Source organism: Raphanus sativus, chromosome 1 (assembly GCF_000801105.2).
Source record: "Raphanus sativus cultivar WK10039 chromosome 1, ASM80110v3, whole genome shotgun sequence".
In the NCBI taxonomy this organism is placed as follows: Eukaryota; Viridiplantae; Streptophyta; class Magnoliopsida; order Brassicales; family Brassicaceae; genus Raphanus; species Raphanus sativus.
In genome coordinates this window covers 6,970,917-6,989,442 of record NC_079511.1, presented here as the reverse complement: position 1 = coordinate 6,989,442, position 18,526 = coordinate 6,970,917, and the positions used below count along the sequence as shown (strand labels likewise).

The following is an 18,526-nucleotide window of genomic DNA, read 5'->3' as shown; positions in this document are numbered from 1 at the left end:
TAATTTGTTGTAGAAAATGTTTAAATTATATTTTATGTGAAATGAAATATAAATAATTTAAATTTTAATAAATTTCTAAATTTTTAAAAATTACTTTTTAATACTGATATATTTATAAACTATATTATTAAATTAGAAAATGACCTATTAATAGTCCAGCTATTTTATAAAATTATTAAAACTTTTTACTAATCAGTTAAGAAAAATATTCTACACAAATATGATTAAAAGATACAAATATAAAAATTGAATTTCTAGAAAATGTAAAACAAAAAATATACTCACTCTTTGAAATGTTGATCAGAATCTAAATTGTATTATATTATCTTAATTAAACCACAGTTCATTTCCATTAATTTTTATAGTGGACATAATATTTATTAATGTAAAGTATCAATATTATTGTTTCCAGATGATATAATTTTTATTTATTGAACTACGTAAAGTTGTCCACAGTTTGTAATAAGTAGTGAACCACTAATATTTTGGAATTAAAGGGTGACTTTACAAAATATGCATACATCTTAGAAGCATTACAAAATTATTTTATGAATAATAATAATTATTGGAACTGAATTTATTCTGATGGATCCCAAAAGAAAAAAATAACCGCATATTACGTAACATATACGTGGAAGTTACAGATTTAGGAAACCAACGTGGAAGTTACAATTTTTTTAATAAAGGTAATTACATAATATATCTAGATAATTATTTAGATGCATTATATTTTATGTTGGACACAACCTTTAATCAATTGAACATGTTGAAGAATTAATAGAATAAATGTTTCTTTGACGAAACCGATATGCTAATCTCACCACATGTACAGGTTTTTAATTAGTTTAATCATATGAAGGAAACAAGAAGATACATGAGAGGGTGGATGTCTTTTGCTTGAAAAAAACTTTATAGTATACGACGGCAAAGTTGACTGACTTACAAATTGGCAACCGAGTTATTTTGACCCACTTTCACCTCTCCGTATCATATAATTAAACTTTTTTTGTTTGTTTTCAAATTGGAAACGAGAGATTTGGTATCTAATGTCAACCTCCCACCCACTCACCTGATATATTTGGTTACCCGATGAAGAGGAAGATTTTGTTTTAGGTTAAATAAATCGTCGCCTATAAGTCAATTCACGTGTTCGTTTCCCCTTTCTAAGCTATTATTATCATCTAATCCACACCATTTGTTTAGTACTTACAATAATAATAAAAATGTATACGCCATTTCAGTTTTTAAATATAGAAACGGAAAAACCAAGAGACAAGTCTTCTATGGATCTGCATATGAATTAAAGAGGATTATGTGCTGATACAAGTTGTAACGAAAATAAATTCAAATTGGATACATCATTCATACCAATGAATCATCACCACAATAATAAATAGTGGACCGAGCTCATTTAAAATAGTGAGGGACAGAAATAAAAGTCTGGAACACAATGATTCATTAATCACTTATAAGCCTAATCACTTTCCTTCTTTCTTTCTTTTTCTCGTCTTCTAGCTCAAAAAGAAGCGAAGAAATCAAGGCAGAGAGAGAGAGTCATGGAAGGTCTTCAAAGATCAACCATCTCCTTCCGCCGTCAGGGATCTTCCGGCATAGTCTGGGACGACCGCGTCATCGCCGAGCTCAACAAACAGGCCACCGAGCAGAGAGAGGAACAAAGTCAACGCAACGAGCAGCAGCCTAAGCCGCTGTCGGAAACCTCAGAGCAAGCGAAACAGAACCCCAACGGCGACGAGAAAGAAAATCTCAGGCCGATCAAAACCGGTGGACCAACGATCGAGAGGAGTCGATCTAACAACGGCGGAGGAGGAGGAGGCCCACGACATCATCACAGAACAACAGGAAGAGTGTCTCCTGCGGTGGAGCCGCCGTCTCCGAGACTGTCGACGTGCGGTTGCTGCTCTGCGTTTGGGAAGAAACCGCCGGGGAAGAAGAACAATCCGAGGCAAAGGCCACCGAAGCGCAGATCGAGGTAGGCATGCTAATTTATAAGAGATAAATAGTAACTATACTGTCTTCGATATTCTCTTTTTGTATTCTCTGTGTGGCTCTCTGATACAATCTTTAAGCTTTATAAATTTCGAATTTTCTGGGTGATTGTAAATTAACCATCTTTTTCGGACAATATTTATTTTTTTCTGTATAAACCAAACCGACATGGGTTCGACAATCTCTGGCCAAACTTTTAAATTTAAGAAAGTAAAAGAATCAAACATTACATAACAAAGAATCTGTCTGGGTCATCGAGGACCGAGTTTAGGACAGCCATCTGCGAGAGGCAAGTCCAAGTTGTCGACTGTCCTGAAAGTGCGTGGTATCATCTTATCCACATAAAGATTACCATCCAAATGATCGCACTCGTGCTGCAAAATCCTCGCTTGCCAGCCCGAAGCATTCACTTGGATTCTCTTTCCTTGACGATCGTAGCCTGTGACTTCCACTTCAAGGTATCTCTCCACCACAGCTCTGAATCCATCAACACTCAGACATCCTTCGAAGAAGAGAGCTTTCTTGTTGCCAACCCCCTTCAGCTCCGGATTCACCATTACCTTACAAGCAAAAAAATAAACCTCAAAGTTGAAGACTTTTTTGATCTAAATTTTAACAAATTTCAAAAGACTATACTCTTTTGTTTACCATAAGATCAAAAGGACGCCTTTGTTGAGCAAGAACCTCCTCCTTTGGTGCGTAACTTATATACTCTTTTGTATCTTCCAAAACAATAATCTGAATTCACCCGATTCAAATCATTAGTAAGAAAGAAGAGATTAGAAAAAAAAAGAATTAGGTTAACTTACTCTTAAGGGGATACCAATCTGAGGAGCAGCAAGGCCAACACCAGGAGCCAATCTCATGACTTTGACCATATCATCAATTATCTTCTGTACACGCTCCGACCCGATTTCTTCCGGGTCAACCTCTCGGGCCTTCTCGTGCAGAACCGGGTCTCCAGCCGCTACGATATCCGGTAAATTCGTTTGCTTCTTCTTCTTCTTGTTGTCCCCCAGACCCAACAGCCAACCAGCATTTGTCTTCACTGAGGAGGAGGAAGATGAAAACTTATACAGACTACTGCTACTACGGTTCAGAAAGTGTGAGGGAGAGGGTCTTGAAACGGGGAAACGGATTGCGCGACATGTCACGGCGGCGGAAACCGGAAGAAGACGAAGTGAGACTCTGAAAAGGGTTTCCATGGTCTCTCGTAGTCGCTTGGAGGTCACAGAGGAGAGGAGCAAACAAAGTCCCCATCGGGTCATTTCTTGAGAATTGAGATATTGTTGTTTGGGCCTGGGCCTGTTACAGCGCTAACGTCTGCGACTCTTTTAGGGCCCGTTATGTTACCAGCCCAATGTAATAACTATTTTTGCCGAAGACTACTATAGGCATCTCGATCAAAAAGCCTCACCCACCTCATTTCTCTCAAGCTCTATCCTCCTCTCGTTCCACTCCAAGGTTAGTCGTTATTCTCTCACGATGGTTCCAAAGTGTTTTCTCCGATTGTTGATGCTTATATTTTGTATTGGATCTAGCAATGTTTTATTTAGCTCACTGTTTTGTTGATGTTTAGTTGACCAATACTCACTGTTTGTTTATCGTCTTTGATTATATTAATCCCTTTGACTCTTTTTTTTTCAAATCTGTCTGTCTCGTTTCCTATGATCAGATCGTAGAAATCATTTAAATATGAAACTCAGATAAGAAATTCATAGCTATTCTTCGTGTTTTTGCTTGCGATTTATACTTGATTAAAATTGTAAAAATTTGGATCGCATGATTATTTTCGTATCTTATAAAAGAATATTCTCAACCTGCTGCATGCAAATATGATATTGTTCCAATTGACAGAAGGTGATCCAAGTCACAAAAGCAAAGTAAGCTTCTTTCTGGTGGTTATCTGCCAAAAAAAAAAAAAAAAGATATGCCTGGGATTCGTGGACCATCGGAATACTCACAGGAACCATCTCGTGACCCTTGTCTCAAAGTCAACGCAAAGGCAAGCCCCTTCTTTCTTCTTTTGCTTTGTTTATGATCTGCTATGTTGTGTATATTCATATTCTCATTCTGGGGGGTTATGTGATGTGATGTGACTGACAGGAGCCCTTCAACGCTGAGCCACCTCGCTCCGCCTTAGTTTCATCTTATGTCACTCCCGTCCATCTCTTCTACAAGCGCAATCATGGCCCCATTCCCATTGTTGATCACATCGAAAGGTCCTCCCCTTCCCCCTCCCTCATCATCATCTCTTTCTTTAACATCTTCAGTTTTTTTTTTTTTTTTCAACTTTGCCCTTGTTCTGATTCTTGATCTTTGTTTCACACTTACCAGCTACTCTGTATCCGTCACCGGATTGATTGATAACCCAACAAAGCTGTTCATCAAAGATATCAGGTTAATAAAGACTTCTCTTGCATTCTTCCTTCATCAAACTGCCATTAAACCACAGTCTGTTTATGTTTTTGCAGGTCCCTGCCCAAGTACAATGTCACTGCTACTCTACAGGTCTATATATACATATTCATCCTCCTTCCAAATCTCAGGCCTTTTTTCTCCATTCTTGTATGTGTTGACGACGTTTGAAATGCAGTGTGCTGGTAACAGAAGAACTGCCATGAGCAAAGTCAGGAATGTTAGAGGGGTTGGATGGGATGTTTCTGCCCTCGGCAACGGTTCTTTTTTTTCTTTCTCTCCGAATACTGTCTTTCTTTTTATAATACTAAGACTGTATAATAATAGTGCAAAGACTGTGCCTTTCAGCTGTCTGGGGCGGAGCCAAACTGGCTGATGTTCTTGAGCTTTTGGGGATCCCAAAGCTCACTAGCTCCACTGTTTTAGGTGGCAGACATGTTGAGTTTGTCAGTGTTGATCGCTGCAAGGTATATTCACATATATATATATATACTTCCTTTCATCTTTGGTTATGCATTTGGTTGATTCGCTCCATGTCTCTAATATAGGAGGAGAATGGTGGGCCCTATAAGGCGTCAATCCCTCTTAGCCAAGCCACAAATCCTGACGCTGACGTTCTCCTCGCTTATGAGATGAATGGAGAGGTTTGATTTCTCTTTCTCTTTTGCCTCCTCTGGAGCAAAAGTCTGTTTCATTTTTTGTTTAATCTCCATGATCACTTGTTTGACGTGTCATTGCTCAGAGATTTTGCTTTGTTTGTTGATGAATGGCTTTCCTTGTTTGAAGATCCTGAACAGGGATCATGGATTTCCGTTAAGGGTGGTTGTCCCCGGTGTGATTGGTGCTCGTTCGGTCAAATGGCTTGATTCAATCAATATACTCGCTGAAGAATGCCAGGTTTGTCTCCAGCATGCTTTTTTTTTTACTTTAGCAATCATAAACTGCTCTAAGGATCACAATGGTGTTGTTGTAGGGTTTTTTCATGCAAAAAGATTACAAAATGTTCCCACCTTCTGTTAATTGGGACAATATCGACTGGTCCTCAAGGAGGCCGCAAATGGATTTCCCTGTTCAGGTAGATGAATGTTTTACTCTCCTTCTTACAGTAGTATTCATTGACTTTGTATGAATTTAGGACCCTTCCAATTTCCTTGCCATGTTTGTAGTTCGTTTGATGATGTGTTCTGACTGATCCTTCTTTTTTTTATAATGGTGAACAGAGTGCAATCTGCTCATTGGAGGACGTGCAAATGGTGAAGCCTGGAAAGGTGAGCTGGAAGTCATTTCCCAATCTGATCTGACAAATGCAGGAGCAAATGTTCAGTTGTAATATTTTGGTTTTTGCAGGTAAGCATCAAAGGATATGCGGTTTCTGGAGGTGGGCGCGGGATAGAGCGAGTGGATATATCCATGGATGGAGGCAAAAGCTGGGTGGAAGCTTCTAGGACACAGAAACCAGGAGAGCATTACATCTCTGAACACAACTCCAGCGACAAATGGGCGTGGGTGCTGTTTGAAGCCACCGTTGATGTCTCCCAGAGTACCGAGGTCATCGCCAAAGCGGTAAAAGCCTCTCTCATCAAAACATTATTCTCAGATAAATAAAGTGGGATTATTGACATTTTATCTCGTATATAACAATTATGGGAATGGGCAGGTGGATTCGGCGGCCAATGTTCAGCCGGAAAATGTGGAGTCGGTGTGGAACCTAAGAGGGGTGCTCAACACTTCGTGGCACCGTGTCCTGCTACGTCTAGGCCACTCTAACTTGTAGATCAAGTTACCACCGCTTTTTATCTTCTTTTTCTGTAACTACTTTGTATGTTTTCTCGTTTTACCTCTTTTTGGGTTTCAGAAACTACACTTAAAAATAAATTATGTATCCACCTGTGATTACTCTTAGCTTTTGTGAGTTGTTTTATATCCAATCACTGTTTTAAAAGGTGACACAGCTTTTAGTTGAGAGTTTAGTAAGTGTCTCTTACTTTATTTTACATTAGTGATGTTATACGAAGCAATCTACCACAGTTCCATAACATAGTTACAAAGTGAGTGATTCCAAGAATTTTACAATTAACTAGATTCTGATTCTCAAACGGATATACTTTTTTTGTTTTACATTAATTTTTTTTTATATATATTTGTGTGTTTTAATAATATTTGTGTTTTTATATGTATAATAACTTTAAATAATTAATAAAAAAAATTAATCAATACTATTAAAATAGTTGGACAACACCTATATCAATAAGTAATGTTCATGTTTTAATAATATTGATTAAAATGAAATATTGATCTTATAACCCGTTTTGTATTAGATTTGGAATCAAGAGGTGGGTTCCGCTTAAGAAAAAAAAAAAAAGAGGTGGATTCCTATTAATATGGATTCAATAAGTGGACAGTTTTTTAGTAAGATAAGAAGAAGTTGGTTCCTATTAATTTGGAATACACTTCCATCAATTGGTCATGATGGTGATTTAATAGTACTGACTAGATTTTGACCCGTCCTTCAGAGGACGGGTATATTTTTATTTTTATTTTTTTAGAAATTTAATTTTTATATTTGTATTTTTTGTAATCATATTTGTGTTTGATATTAATTTAATTTAATATGATTTTGGTAATTATATTAAATATGTCAAATTGTATAACTATACACTTGTGTCATATGCATTTTAGAAATAATTTTAAAATTTTATTCATAAAGCTGGCAGCATATTATATTTTCTTATTAGTTACCTAACATAATTAATCATGAATATTCGTCCCAAAAAACCGACTCGGAATCGACTCAAAAATCAAAGTCATATATTCTATTAAAGATGATCTATATACTCGAACGGTTCTTAACGTGTTATATCCGAAAACCATTATCAAATTCAACCCGCACCGAAGACCGAACAAATTTTTTTGAAAATATGAAAATAATTTTTAATATATTTTGTTTTATATATATACATATATATGTAAATGAGTTAATATGGTCTTCATTAACTTTAAGTAAAATCACATTTAATAAAAATTTCTTAATCGAATAACCTATTTAGACCCGTTAAACTAAATGAGTTTATAAGAATATTGATTCTATTAAAGTCCACTTGAAGCCTGTTAAAACCTAATATCATGTATTTTGTTAATTTATAAATTTAATGTATGTGTAAAATATTTACAATTTGAATAAATTAATGTCTGGTTGAACAAATCTCAATTTCTTGGACTGAGATTTTAGTTATATTTTTACAGTGTGATAATGATCTTTGAAAAAATTGTGTTCAATTGTATTCTTGCTAAAACATATGTAAATGTGATTACAAAATGTAAGTTGACATACTTTTATATTGATGTAAATAGATTTGCATTAGACATGAACAAATTTGAATAAAGTAATATAAGACAAAAATCAGCTTCAAATATTTTAATATATATTATATATACGATTATTGTTAGGTTTGTGTAAAAATTGTCAAAAATAAAAAGAATTTTAAAATTTTAATATTTTATTATTCCAACAAACCAATTTTTCAATAGAAATAAACCAAATTTATTTGATATAGTTCGCAATTTTATATTTTTGCTTGTGATTTAATATATTTTTATTTTTTTACATGGGTAAAATATATTAGATGATAAGAAACCCGTGTCAATTATATTGTTGCATGGATCAGTGAAGAATAAGATCACTTAAAATTAATTATTAAATATATATTACTCGACCTAATATTAAGCATTTATTTCTACATTCACAAACATTATACTCACGTACATTATGTACCATTGACTATAGTATGCATAAGAGATGAAGGAGACATACTGCTCGATTCATCATCCAAGGAGGGGCGAACGCATCACTACTCCTAGATGAGAGAAGATCCCAGAAGAATATATAAGATAGAAAGCTTCATCACTATCGCCGGATTGACAAATCCTGCAAAAAAAACTTTTATTAGTGGTTCAATTGAGATTCCAAGAATATATCTGGGTTTCTAATTGGGTTCAATCCTGAAATATTGTGTGTTCATCAAAAATCAATAATTTTAACATATTTTTGTAAGAAGAAACGTAATTGTTTTGGTTATAGACAAAGAATAAGTGAAAATTGTTTATGGCACAGATAATTATAACGTGGTTAGTGGTTAGTGTTTAGATATAGTTATATAAAAAGAATAATAAGTGATTCTTTAAATAAATAAATAAAAAATGGACACAACATATATCAATTGGACATGTTGAAGAATTAATAGAATAGATGTACTTAAATATTGGATTAATGTTTGATGATAACCAATAACGGTTTAGAGTAAAATTGTGGACATATATACCACCATGTACGTTGGCTTTGAGCCAATAATTTATTAAAATCTGGTATATGTTTGTAGTATGATTCAATGGATCTGCCTAAATTTGTTTGGAGTTAGGTTAGATGCAAACTTAAACCACGTGAGCTCTTCTTTGTTATTTTCATTGATCTTCTTGGTAAAAAGAAACAAAGAAAAAAAAGCAGGGAAGGTTACCGGAGGGGAGACAATAGGAATAGATGGCGGCGAGTTAAGGAAGCTAGCCTCCGATGCTTAAGCCGTAATTCTTTTACGTGTGAACAACTTTGTGAGAAAACTGTCGAAACTTTGTTGGTCAAAATTATATTTAGCTTTTTTTGGAATCTTGCTTCCTTATTTCTCCAAATTGACAAAGTCAAATTCAATTGTTAGGCAACATCTTTTACATTTTGTACAAGCAGAATCTTAAAGTTGATATCGTCTTAGTAATAAAAAGAAGGATTAGTTTACAAAAGAAAAATAAAAAGAAGGATTATGCCAAATGTATATATAGTTTTTCCTATAAATATAAATTAATATCCGCTTTTTATAAAATAAAAAACATATAATACATATGTAAAAAATCAACTGAAGCTGTAAAATTAAATTAGTTAATCATTGTGTTTGTCATATTCATAGCATAACTATATATATATATATTTTGCAGAGAATACATTTCACTAGAATTACAAAATGATAAGTAAAGTAAAGGCGGTGGTTTCAGGATGGTTCCTCTTGCCTCTAAGTCGCGTACATAGATTGAGATTCAAGATTCCTTTTTATTCCTTCAACATTCAAATATTGTTTCTGTAGAGGGAAGTCTTATCGTTTCCTTCAAATCTTATGTTATTTGAACAAAAGTCCTATCAGAATTTCCCTATAAATACAGGTTCTGAGTGCATCCTAAATATCAAACAATTCACCTTCTATCCAAAATCATCAAATCAGGAAACACAAAGCAATCTAACATATCAATGATGAAGAACAACAAGAACAATATGAAGATGAGTTCGGGACAAGAAGAAAGTGGTAATGGTACTACTAACATCGTTATCACAGAGACGAGGAATAAGAAGGTAGAGAGGAAGGCATCGATGGACGTGGACAAGTGTGCAGAAGCTTTCATTGCAAATTTCAGAAAGCAGCTTCTTCTCCAGCGTCTCGAATCCATCGAAAACACGCTCTCCCGAGGCCTTTAAGACTATTTATGAATAAGCACTTGTTTGTATGTTTTACTCATGTATTATTTATTTATTCTCGACTCTGAAGGTCTAGTATGCATCGTTTGAGACAGAATAATAGTCATTTTAAATTATACTTTTAAGTTTCATGGGGGTTCGAGTTTCGACTTAAAACTAGTTGATCATGAAATATATGTTTATTTGTTTTACTTGTTCGTTGTGAATTCTGATAAATAACTCAGTCAATCTAAAGCAAAAACTAAGAGAGCATTCAAACTGAGACAAATATCTTTTGTATATAATTTCATATTAAGGTTGTGAAAAACTCTATATAATCTTCAAAAAAAAAAAAAACTCTATATAACCGTAGAAACCCTCTACATAAACCTAGAAATGGAATACTACTATAATTAGTAAAACTGTAATATTTGTTCTTCTTTGATGTTTTTTTTTTGCGTAGAATTGTGCTTCTTTTAAGCTTTTAATAGAAAGTTTCAGAATAGGGAACAGAAGATTTTTTTTGTTTAAACCTATTAGTCAAATAGTTTATCTAAAGATTTATTAATGTTTTTGTATTGGTAAGTTGTAGTTTTTTATGCATGATATTAGAGAAAAGTTCATAATAGATCTCTTAAAATAACACAAAGAATACAATCATGAATAGATTTCGTAGGTGTAAATCCTTATAGAATATGTAAAACTGTATAGGTTATGGTAATGTTTTCCACATTTTGTAATAGTACAATTAACTAATGTTAAGAAAAAAACTATTCTGGACTTGATAGGAACCAACTAGAACAAAATGTATGTAAGCATTATTGCATTAATTATTAGTTATACCTACCATATAGTAAGAAGAGCAAGGAGAATGATCATTTCCTCGAGTGGAATCACATCCACTGATTCACGTCGGTCTCTTATTCATTACACGCACAAACAATACATACAAACACACAAAACACAATGACAACAAAGACAGAGATCATTGTTAAGGGTGGACCACTCGGTGGATCTGAGTCTGCGGTTGTGGCTGCACCATCGGATGGAGTTTGGCTCTGGAGCAGGAGCGAGCCATTCCTCCTATGAGGGGGACAACGGGGAGACACTCACAGTTGCATATCTCGATCATGAAGCCATCTGGATCGTGGAAGAAAAGCTGATCCACTTGGATCCCTCCTTCTTCAACTATCGCCCTCACATACTCTATCTCCATCTCCTCAAGCTTCTTCTCCACTGCCTCCATACTCTCGCACTGCATTTCCACAATCAACAAGTCTTCTTCATTAATTACACCACAACAATAAACATATTATTATAGCCCAAAACAGAGCAACAACTATAAATAGTTATGAAATTATACAAGAATATATTAAAAATTTAGAAGAAAAAAAATCTGAAGGGAAAATCCTGATCTTAGGGAGAATAGAGAGCTTGTATGCACCTAAATTATGTATTATTTGTTTAAAATAAAATAAACTAACCTGGAAAGAGATATGGTTGTCTTTGGGATTGATTTCGGTCTTCTTGGGAAGTTTCTCTGGTTCTGAAGAACGCAAGAGATGTATTCCAATTCCATGCCCAAACAACCTAAACACAAAACGTTTTTAGTTTTTTTTTCTGTAAACTCTTTCAAAATTCATATGCAATTATACAAAGATAGTCAAGAAAGGGTACCAAGCGCCATCAAAATTTAAAGATTCAGGTCTTCGAATGGGAAAGAATCCTAACACCATTTGATAAAAATTCATGGATTCTTCGATGGATCGGCACAAGAGAGACACATGGTTCAGTGACGTGAGATGGAGAGGGTTTCCTGCGTTCTCCTTCATTTTCTTTTCTCGAGAAAACTCCTAAATAACAACGGCGTCGACGCCGTACGTTGGTATAGTCGAGGTTGATTAGATGAGACGATTGCAGAATTTTATATTTGTAGTTGTGGGGATATATATAGATGTGTAGAAGGAAGGTAAATTAATATTGGATAACTATGCAGCTTATCTAATGATCAAAATATACATTGTAAATTATGATGTATTTATTGAAGGGCTCTAAGAAAATTGCAAATTTTGGATTTTTTAAGAAAAAAATTAACCTTCACACTTAAACGTGCCAACTTAGGCATATACCATCATATTTTGTAGAATTTGGATTTATTAGAAACTTAACATGGTTAGCAATAATAAAGTATAAAATGAATATAGTGCCAACTTAGGCATATACCATCACATTTTGTAGGATTTGGATTTATTAGAAACCTAACATAATAAAGTATAAAATGAATATAATCTAACTCAATCGAAATGAGGATAATCTTATATGGCTCGTAAAAGAAACGATTTAGAGAGCAATTAAGAATTGATGAGTAACAAACACCAACCACGCAAAGGGTACCAATTGAAAACTGCTGTGATCGGTAAACATGAAAGGTGGAAAATATGTGAGAATAAGGCGGTTGCATACAGAAAATGTTGCGATCATGGCACTGTCAGGATGAGTTTGACACGTAAGAACTCAACCAAGCTGACTCGGACAATCACACCTTCTAGTTTTTTCCTTTAACTAAAATAAAAACAAATTCATGTTTATAATAATAAGATAAGAGATTATACTGAACACGTCAGCAATTACCAAACATAAGTCTTTTGTTGCCGTGTTATATTTTGTTTGCGATATTCTGGGATGGAATAGATGGAGTAACAAGAAACCCACCTTCGGTGAACTTTTTTAAGTAATTTTCCTTCTAACACAGTAAAAAAAGGATGTCCTTTTTGGTCGTCTAAAGTAAAAAGAGATTAACTTAGGGGGTCTTATTGTATTAAGGATTTCATAAAATTATAGCTTTTAGTCAAATCCTCTCTTATTGAACATGGTATTTGTAAAAGTTCTAACAAATCCTAGGTTATTGGATCTAACATTTGTATAAATCCTATTAAAACCCCCCTTATTGGAAAATGTGGATTTCAGCAATAATTTGTATCAGAATTATTTGGATTATTAGAAAAAGGATTTTCCCTTTGAAATTTCAACAGAAACAAATACCTCTTCTTTAGATGGAATTTGGAAAAAATGACGACGTCTTTAGTTTTTTTCTTAACATTTTTTTCTCCAGTACCTCACAAAGTCATAGCAATGACTACTATCATCCATGTAAGCTTGTTTCACAACTATCATGCATGATAGCAATGACTACTATCATCAACCTCTCGAGATTCTTGAGAAAGTGTAACATATTCAGCCTTTAGTCTATTGACTTGAATCACTAGATCTCTCAGAGTTTGTATTGTGTCAGTGATAATTGAACCTTTGTCACACTTGGGCCTATTTGGATCTGCAGCAAAACGTTAGTGTCAATATAAGAGAAATACTGGAGATTGTAAATGGTTCCTGTTCCGACCAAAGGCTTATGCTTAGCAACTGAAAGAACACTACTTGCTGAGGATGCGGTAAAAGCCATTTGGTAGTGATAAATATTGTTTTATAGATTTCGTAAGATGTCTAGTTTGATTTCTTTTGTATATGTATGAACTCTTACAGAGGACGGAGCAGAGCTTCATACTCTTCTTTGCAACCACCATTTCTATTCCAACTGTATCGTTAAATGGCTAAAGAAGAGAGCAACTTGCCCTCTGCAAACACAACATTCTTAAAGAAACCACTGATTAATCTTGAAGACAAATATCTGATAAAGCAGACATAAGTTCCACTTTCTCAGTTAAAACTTTTCTGTATATATAACAATTAAAATCATGTAACTTTGTTAAAAGTATATACTTTTAAATGTATAAACTCGTAAGTTAAAGTAAAGCTCACTTCGTTGTCACATTGCCACTGATACGAGTCATCTAGTTTGCATATCGAGAAACAAATCTGAAGCAGCCGTCATTTTCCCATCTTCCCATAAGCTCTAATCAAGAGATCAAAAACAACTGCATTGAGTTATCTTTCTCACATCCATCGTTTCTGTCTGTTTTTGTCATCCTAAGACTAAAATTTAGATATTTTTACTCCAAAACAACTTTTTTTTCAAAATCAGAAGGGTTAGTCGCTGTAAAATGTATGCTTTAACGGTTGATACATTGCCCAGAGTCCACAAAACTAGATCAAAAACCCTCAACAGAATCCCTCCCGCAAAATCCCCCGTCTACAAAATTCCCCAACAAATTCTCCATCAAAATCTTTAAAACCCACTAAATCCCACCAGATCTAAAACCCCCAAAATTTTATGAAACCCCCAGTCCAATAAGCCCTACTTAGTGTTTTCGAGCAGATTTAACTTAGTACCTCACACATGCTACATGCACATGTTTTTCATTTTTTTAATGAATGTTAGTAACTTACACATGCACATCATGTTTGAATTTGAAATATAACACGAAAGTATGTAACACTATTACTGACTAATAAGCTTCGTTTGTATGTGGAGTTTTATAGTTTGTTTTTTCTCTTTCTATTATTATTTTTGATAGATAAAAAACTTTCTTATTTTTTAAAAATGGTACGACTACGAGTATGACAGTTAACAAAACGAGGTGGAGAAAAGAAACACACTCACATGTATAACAACACTGTAAGGAAAAGATGGGCGGCTTACAATTCACTTTAGATTTTAGCCTGGTTGTTACGTTTTACCTAATCTCTCATGATCTAATGATATATATCATTTTAATAATTTCATGCCCCCATATGTCAAGCAAACCCACCATTTAAATATACTTAACTAGATCTTGACCCGCGCTTTGGAAGCGCGGAATATTTTATGATGAAAAAATTCACTAATAACTTAACAAATATTTTGGTAATTTTTAAAGAGTGTGTATTTAAAATATTTTTGCATTTAAATCAGTGTTTTTAAATTTAACCCGATGGTAATTATGCCGGTTAATCCGGAGATCTGACAATTCAATTTAAGTTTTTAAAATATTCATATTAAAAAATTCACTAAAACCCGAGACTAACCGATTGAACTGATGGATGACCGATATGTAATCTAATTTGATTTAAATTGTAATATTTTCATAATTTGTAATCTTATAATCCAAATTTTAAAGTTCATTATTTTGCAATTTATGAAATTATGATGTTTCTACAAATTTTTAAAGAGAAAATGATAGATATAAAATAACTAAGATTAATTATTGTATTGTTTGGAAACATTGATAGTAGTATAAAAATATATTGTTTGGAAACATTAATAGTAGTATAAAGAAATAAGTATATTGTTTGGAAACATGGATAGCAATATAAAGAAAGGAACATTAGTGATTTAATATAGGTTTAACTATAAAGTATAAATGTATATTTAATTTAAAAACTTACAAAATAAATGTTAGGTCTAACAGAATGTTTCTGTTTTAATAAGATAGATTATTGTGTTTTTAGTGAGTGTAGATTTGTCACCCCCTTTAAACACTCCACACATTTACTATTACTTTCCATCTCGCCAACCTTTAATTTCTTTTGTCGGAGAGCCGATAAAATTTGATATGGAATCCAACTCAAGATTAATAAAGCTTTATAAACATTATCCTCGTTTTCACTTTTGAAAGTTGATTTATATAGTTTTGGTTAACTACATCGTCGAAACAACTAGTGCATATGATATAATAAGCACACTACATTCTTAAAGTGATTAGGCTTAACCTTTTATGTCCTTTTGTAAAATGGAACCAGAAAGCATAAAATACATACAAACGATAAAAGAAAACAAACTCTAAAAAAAAACTCACTTTGCAGAAGTTTCCACATCAAATAGCCGAGACCCATTTTTTCTTTCTTCATTAAAAGCAAACAACCTGATGTCTGAGAGAGAATCAGATTGATACGTTCTTTTCTTTTCTATGGTAGCAGGAAAGTCTCTGAAATGGACGTTGAGTTGCCTATATTGAATGTGAAGTAGAAACCAAGACCGTTTCTATAGGTAACTAAAATCAAAATGCTTTTTTGGTTTGTCCGGAAGAAGGGTAAAACAGCATGATCTGATTGATTGATCGAAGCGTGTGCAGTTTGAGTACTGATCCTTACAGCTAATCCAGTAGGCGACAAAACGATTGTTCATATACTTTTACGTTTACCACTTTTGCTCTCCAGCTAAGATTACAACTAAACATAGATCATATTTAACTCCAGGATGTAAAACATTAATAATCTAAACAAATGTATTTAAGATTAAACGTGTCCTGAGACCAATCAAGATCCACTATGCTACTTCTTTATCTTAACACAGTTGTTTTGACGCCTAGCTTCTGGAAGAGTCCTCTTATGCTCAAACATATCCTCTATACAATGAATCAACCCGACTTGCCCAAGGTGTATACTCGAAAGCAAATCAAAATTTTAATGAACAAAACTGTGTTATATGCTGCTTTCCCGTTAACAAACCTAAAGGTAAATCACGTGGGGGATTAGTCAAAACCAGCTTCTTAAGAGTTATTTTCACCAAACAGTTAGAAACCGGATTACTTAGGAGGAACCTTGAAGCTAAGATTTCAATAAACATTGCCACACTAAAATTGCTTCCAATGTCTGAACGAAGAACAGCAGTAGTTAACAGTACAATACTTGATAGAGAGAAGTGATTCAGATTGATAAGTGTTGAAAAAACATATTGCAAGGGTGTGTGGTTTGGAGTTGGAGAGAGGGAATCAAAACTCAGAAGGAGGTTTCAATCTAATGAGACGCTTGATCCTATCTTTGTCGGTGTTCTCGAGAAGTCCGTTCCAAACGATTTCATCAAGACACAAACAAATCCTTCCGTATTTGTCCAGAAACACTCGCTCTGTAGGAGGTTTCCCGCATATGTCTTTCACAGCCCCTGTTATGATAAAGATGGCTTCTGCCACTGCAAAAGAAGATTCAACAAACTCTGAATGAATCACTTATCAGCTGAGAGCTACAAAAAGAGATAGAGAGAGAGAGAAGCTTACAAGCAAGTTCATCGTACTCGTCTTTACCAACAAGGAAGATGCTAACATCCCCTAGCATTGTGTACACGATATAAACCGACCTGCAACAAAAGAACAGAACTCTCGATTACTAAAATTTGCACCAAAAAATGGCACAAGAAGAGTAGAGTAGAGATATATACTTGTGGCAAGCAACGAGAAGCTCCTCGTTCTTAACACCTTTGAGATTCTCTGCTCCCAACTTAACCAAGAAAGATCGCCAGGTGAGCCGTTCCTCAGCTGGAACTCCATTGAACCTGCCAGATTGAAAAAAATGCATCTGATGATTTGCTACTAAAACTGGACAATACGTATAGGTGATCGATCACACACACATATCCACTTCAGCTCTCTCCATTTACAATTACACAATCACGTACTAATGGCATCAAGAATATCCAATACAATTAAACAAAAAAAAAAACATTCTAGATGCATCACATCACATCACATCACATAAGCGAGACCAAATGCTTGTGATATCTCCAATTCTAGTATGTTACAGAGGGTAATATATTAACCTAATTTCGATAAAAAGCTTCAAGCTTTAGCTCAATTCATAGATTAAAGCAGAATCGAAAACCTTAAACAGCAATTTCAGATCCATTAACGAGATCACGAGCTAAGGCAATGCTCGAGTTTGATCTTTAGAGAAGCAACCAACAAGTTCGTGATCAAAACCATATTGGATATTCAGAAGAAAAAAACTAACACAAGCTGCGAAAATTATGAAAATAAGAAAAAAGTTACGGATCTGGGGGGTTGCGAACCTTTCGATTAAAACGTTCCCTACGGAATTAGCGAACAACACCGCAAGGATCATGATTGATCTGTCTCTTCGTCTCTATCTCCTTCTTCTACTTATTATCTAACCTCTCAAACCATTCGCTTCTCTTTGATTTGATCTCTCTTTACCTTTGGTGTACACGACGACGAACACGAGCTAAGCATAATCGCCAAGGGGCCTTTTCGTTATTTCAAAACCTCGAGCAATTGAACCTTCTGTTTCACGACAAGTCATTCACTGATTAATTTGACTAAATCGTCCTCCAAAGTCAACGCATTATGTTTGTTAACCCACATGAATTCTTGTGAACTGAAATAAACCACTCTGGTTTTATATACATCTTTCCTGTTATTTTTTTTAAATAATGGTATGTGCATGTACATTAAGTGGAGATACTGATATACGGTGAATGTATATACTATATATAGGTAGATGAACTTGAAAGTTAAGTGAGATGGGGAAGAGAAGATGCTGATAGTTAAGACAAAAGGGAAGGTCAATATCAATGGAGGGTTTAAAGGAAATGTGTCACTGTTTCAGAATCTATCAAGAGAAAGTAGAGACCACATTTTCTTTCTTGTTACCTTCATTATTTCGTTGTCCTCCCTCTTTTCACACTTCTTGTACCAATTTCTTCGTATTTAATTAAACTCACGTTGGAAAGGAAAGACAGAAAACTAAAACTAGTGAGCTTGAAAAAAAAAGTAAATTTTATTTCATATAGAATGAATGGTTTAGTGCAAGTTTGAAATGAAAAGAGAACAAGTCATAAAGATGAGCACAAACAAGTACCAGCAAGCTACTGGTGAAGTGAAAGTTGAAGCTCTTCTTTAACCTAATTCGTTATCCTTTCACCTTCACTTGTACTCTTTTGAAAGT

At 34.3% G+C, this 18,526-nt stretch overlaps 6 protein-coding genes and 1 long non-coding RNA gene across 7 annotated transcripts; 3 read left to right on the top strand and 4 right to left on the bottom strand.

Annotated features, from left to right (window-relative positions):
* Positions 1-1,367: 1,367 nt before the first annotated feature.
* LOC108810479 (uncharacterized protein At1g15400) lies at positions 1,368-2,115 on the top strand. The gene has a single exon (XM_018582589.2). The coding sequence runs from the start codon at positions 1,557-1,559 to the stop codon at positions 1,992-1,994; it is 438 nt and encodes a 145-aa protein (XP_018438091.2). The 5' UTR covers positions 1,368-1,556; the 3' UTR covers positions 1,995-2,115.
* A 75-nt stretch (positions 2,116-2,190) lies between these two features.
* On the bottom strand, positions 2,191-3,290 carry LOC108810470 (peptide deformylase 1A, chloroplastic/mitochondrial). Its single transcript, XM_018582578.2, has 3 exons — positions 2,817-3,290; positions 2,656-2,745; positions 2,191-2,567 (listed from the first exon to the last, which is right to left on the bottom strand). Exons 1-3 carry the CDS (start codon positions 3,273-3,275, stop codon positions 2,259-2,261), a joined length of 858 nt encoding a protein of 285 aa, XP_018438080.1. The 5' UTR covers positions 3,276-3,290; the 3' UTR covers positions 2,191-2,258.
* A 46-nt stretch (positions 3,291-3,336) lies between these two features.
* Positions 3,337-6,367, top strand: LOC108810459 (sulfite oxidase). The gene is made up of 13 exons (XM_018582568.2): positions 3,337-3,471; positions 3,865-4,012; positions 4,114-4,229; positions 4,345-4,407; positions 4,482-4,518; positions 4,604-4,685; positions 4,774-4,892; positions 4,974-5,069; positions 5,212-5,322; positions 5,399-5,500; positions 5,646-5,693; positions 5,773-5,988; positions 6,083-6,367. The coding sequence occupies exons 2-13, from the start codon at positions 3,938-3,940 to the stop codon at positions 6,197-6,199; spliced, it is 1,182 nt and encodes a 393-aa protein (XP_018438070.2). The 5' UTR covers positions 3,337-3,471; positions 3,865-3,937; the 3' UTR covers positions 6,200-6,367.
* A 1,735-nt stretch (positions 6,368-8,102) lies between these two features.
* On the bottom strand, positions 8,103-9,380 carry LOC130497971 (uncharacterized). The gene is made up of 2 exons (XR_008937013.1): positions 8,937-9,380; positions 8,103-8,350 (listed from the first exon to the last, which is right to left on the bottom strand). It is a non-coding gene; the product is annotated as an uncharacterized LOC130497971 (long non-coding RNA).
* Positions 8,873-10,128, top strand: LOC130497955 (uncharacterized). The gene is made up of 2 exons (XM_056991237.1): positions 8,873-9,027; positions 9,406-10,128. Exon 2 carries the CDS (start codon positions 9,713-9,715, stop codon positions 9,935-9,937), a length of 225 nt encoding a protein of 74 aa, XP_056847217.1. The 5' UTR covers positions 8,873-9,027; positions 9,406-9,712; the 3' UTR covers positions 9,938-10,128.
* A 584-nt stretch (positions 10,129-10,712) lies between these two features.
* Positions 10,713-11,901, bottom strand: LOC108829684 (glyoxylase I 4). The gene is made up of 3 exons (XM_018603294.2): positions 11,594-11,901; positions 11,401-11,506; positions 10,713-11,171 (listed from the first exon to the last, which is right to left on the bottom strand). Exons 1-3 carry the CDS (start codon positions 11,746-11,748, stop codon positions 10,908-10,910), a joined length of 525 nt encoding a protein of 174 aa, XP_018458796.1. The 5' UTR covers positions 11,749-11,901; the 3' UTR covers positions 10,713-10,907.
* Positions 11,902-16,390: 4,489 nt separating this feature from the next.
* On the bottom strand, positions 16,391-17,806 carry LOC108829685 (uncharacterized). The gene is made up of 4 exons (XM_057007985.1): positions 17,631-17,806; positions 17,004-17,117; positions 16,843-16,922; positions 16,391-16,757 (listed from the first exon to the last, which is right to left on the bottom strand). The coding sequence occupies exons 1-4, from the start codon at positions 17,681-17,683 to the stop codon at positions 16,561-16,563; spliced, it is 444 nt and encodes a 147-aa protein (XP_056863965.1). The 5' UTR covers positions 17,684-17,806; the 3' UTR covers positions 16,391-16,560.
* Positions 17,807-18,526: the final 720 nt, after the last annotated feature.

Coding starts and splice junctions, on each gene's coding strand:
- LOC108810479 (XM_018582589.2), top strand. CDS start 1,557: ATGGAAGGTCTTCAAAGATCAACCATCTCCTTCCGCCGTCAGGGATCT.
- LOC108810470 (XM_018582578.2), bottom strand. CDS start 3,275: ATGACCCGATGGGGACTTTGTTTGCTCCTCTCCTCTGTGACCTCCAAG. Junction 2,746..2,816: donor AGATTGGTATCCCCTTAAGA/GTAAGTTAACCT, acceptor GGGTGAATTCAG/ATTATTGTTTTGGAAGATAC. Junction 2,568..2,655: donor GGCGTCCTTTTGATCTTATG/GTAAACAAAAGA, acceptor TTTGCTTGTAAG/GTAATGGTGAATCCGGAGCT.
- LOC108810459 (XM_018582568.2), top strand. CDS start 3,938: ATGCCTGGGATTCGTGGACCATCGGAATACTCACAGGAACCATCTCGT. Junction 4,893..4,973: donor TCAGTGTTGATCGCTGCAAG/GTATATTCACAT, acceptor TCTCTAATATAG/GAGGAGAATGGTGGGCCCTA. Junction 5,070..5,211: donor CTTATGAGATGAATGGAGAG/GTTTGATTTCTC, acceptor CCTTGTTTGAAG/ATCCTGAACAGGGATCATGG.
- LOC130497955 (XM_056991237.1), top strand. CDS start 9,713: ATGATGAAGAACAACAAGAACAATATGAAGATGAGTTCGGGACAAGAA.
- LOC108829684 (XM_018603294.2), bottom strand. CDS start 11,748: ATGAAGGAGAACGCAGGAAACCCTCTCCATCTCACGTCACTGAACCAT. Junction 11,507..11,593: donor TTAAATTTTGATGGCGCTTG/GTACCCTTTCTT, acceptor TTTTGTGTTTAG/GTTGTTTGGGCATGGAATTG. Junction 11,172..11,400: donor ACAACCATATCTCTTTCCAG/GTTAGTTTATTT, acceptor GTGGAAATGCAG/TGCGAGAGTATGGAGGCAGT.
- LOC108829685 (XM_057007985.1), bottom strand. CDS start 17,683: ATGATCCTTGCGGTGTTGTTCGCTAATTCCGTAGGGAACGTTTTAATC. Junction 16,923..17,003: donor CTTCTCGTTGCTTGCCACAA/GTATATATCTCT, acceptor CTTTTGTTGCAG/GTCGGTTTATATCGTGTACA. Junction 16,758..16,842: donor CGAGTACGATGAACTTGCTT/GTAAGCTTCTCT, acceptor CTTCTTTTGCAG/TGGCAGAAGCCATCTTTATC.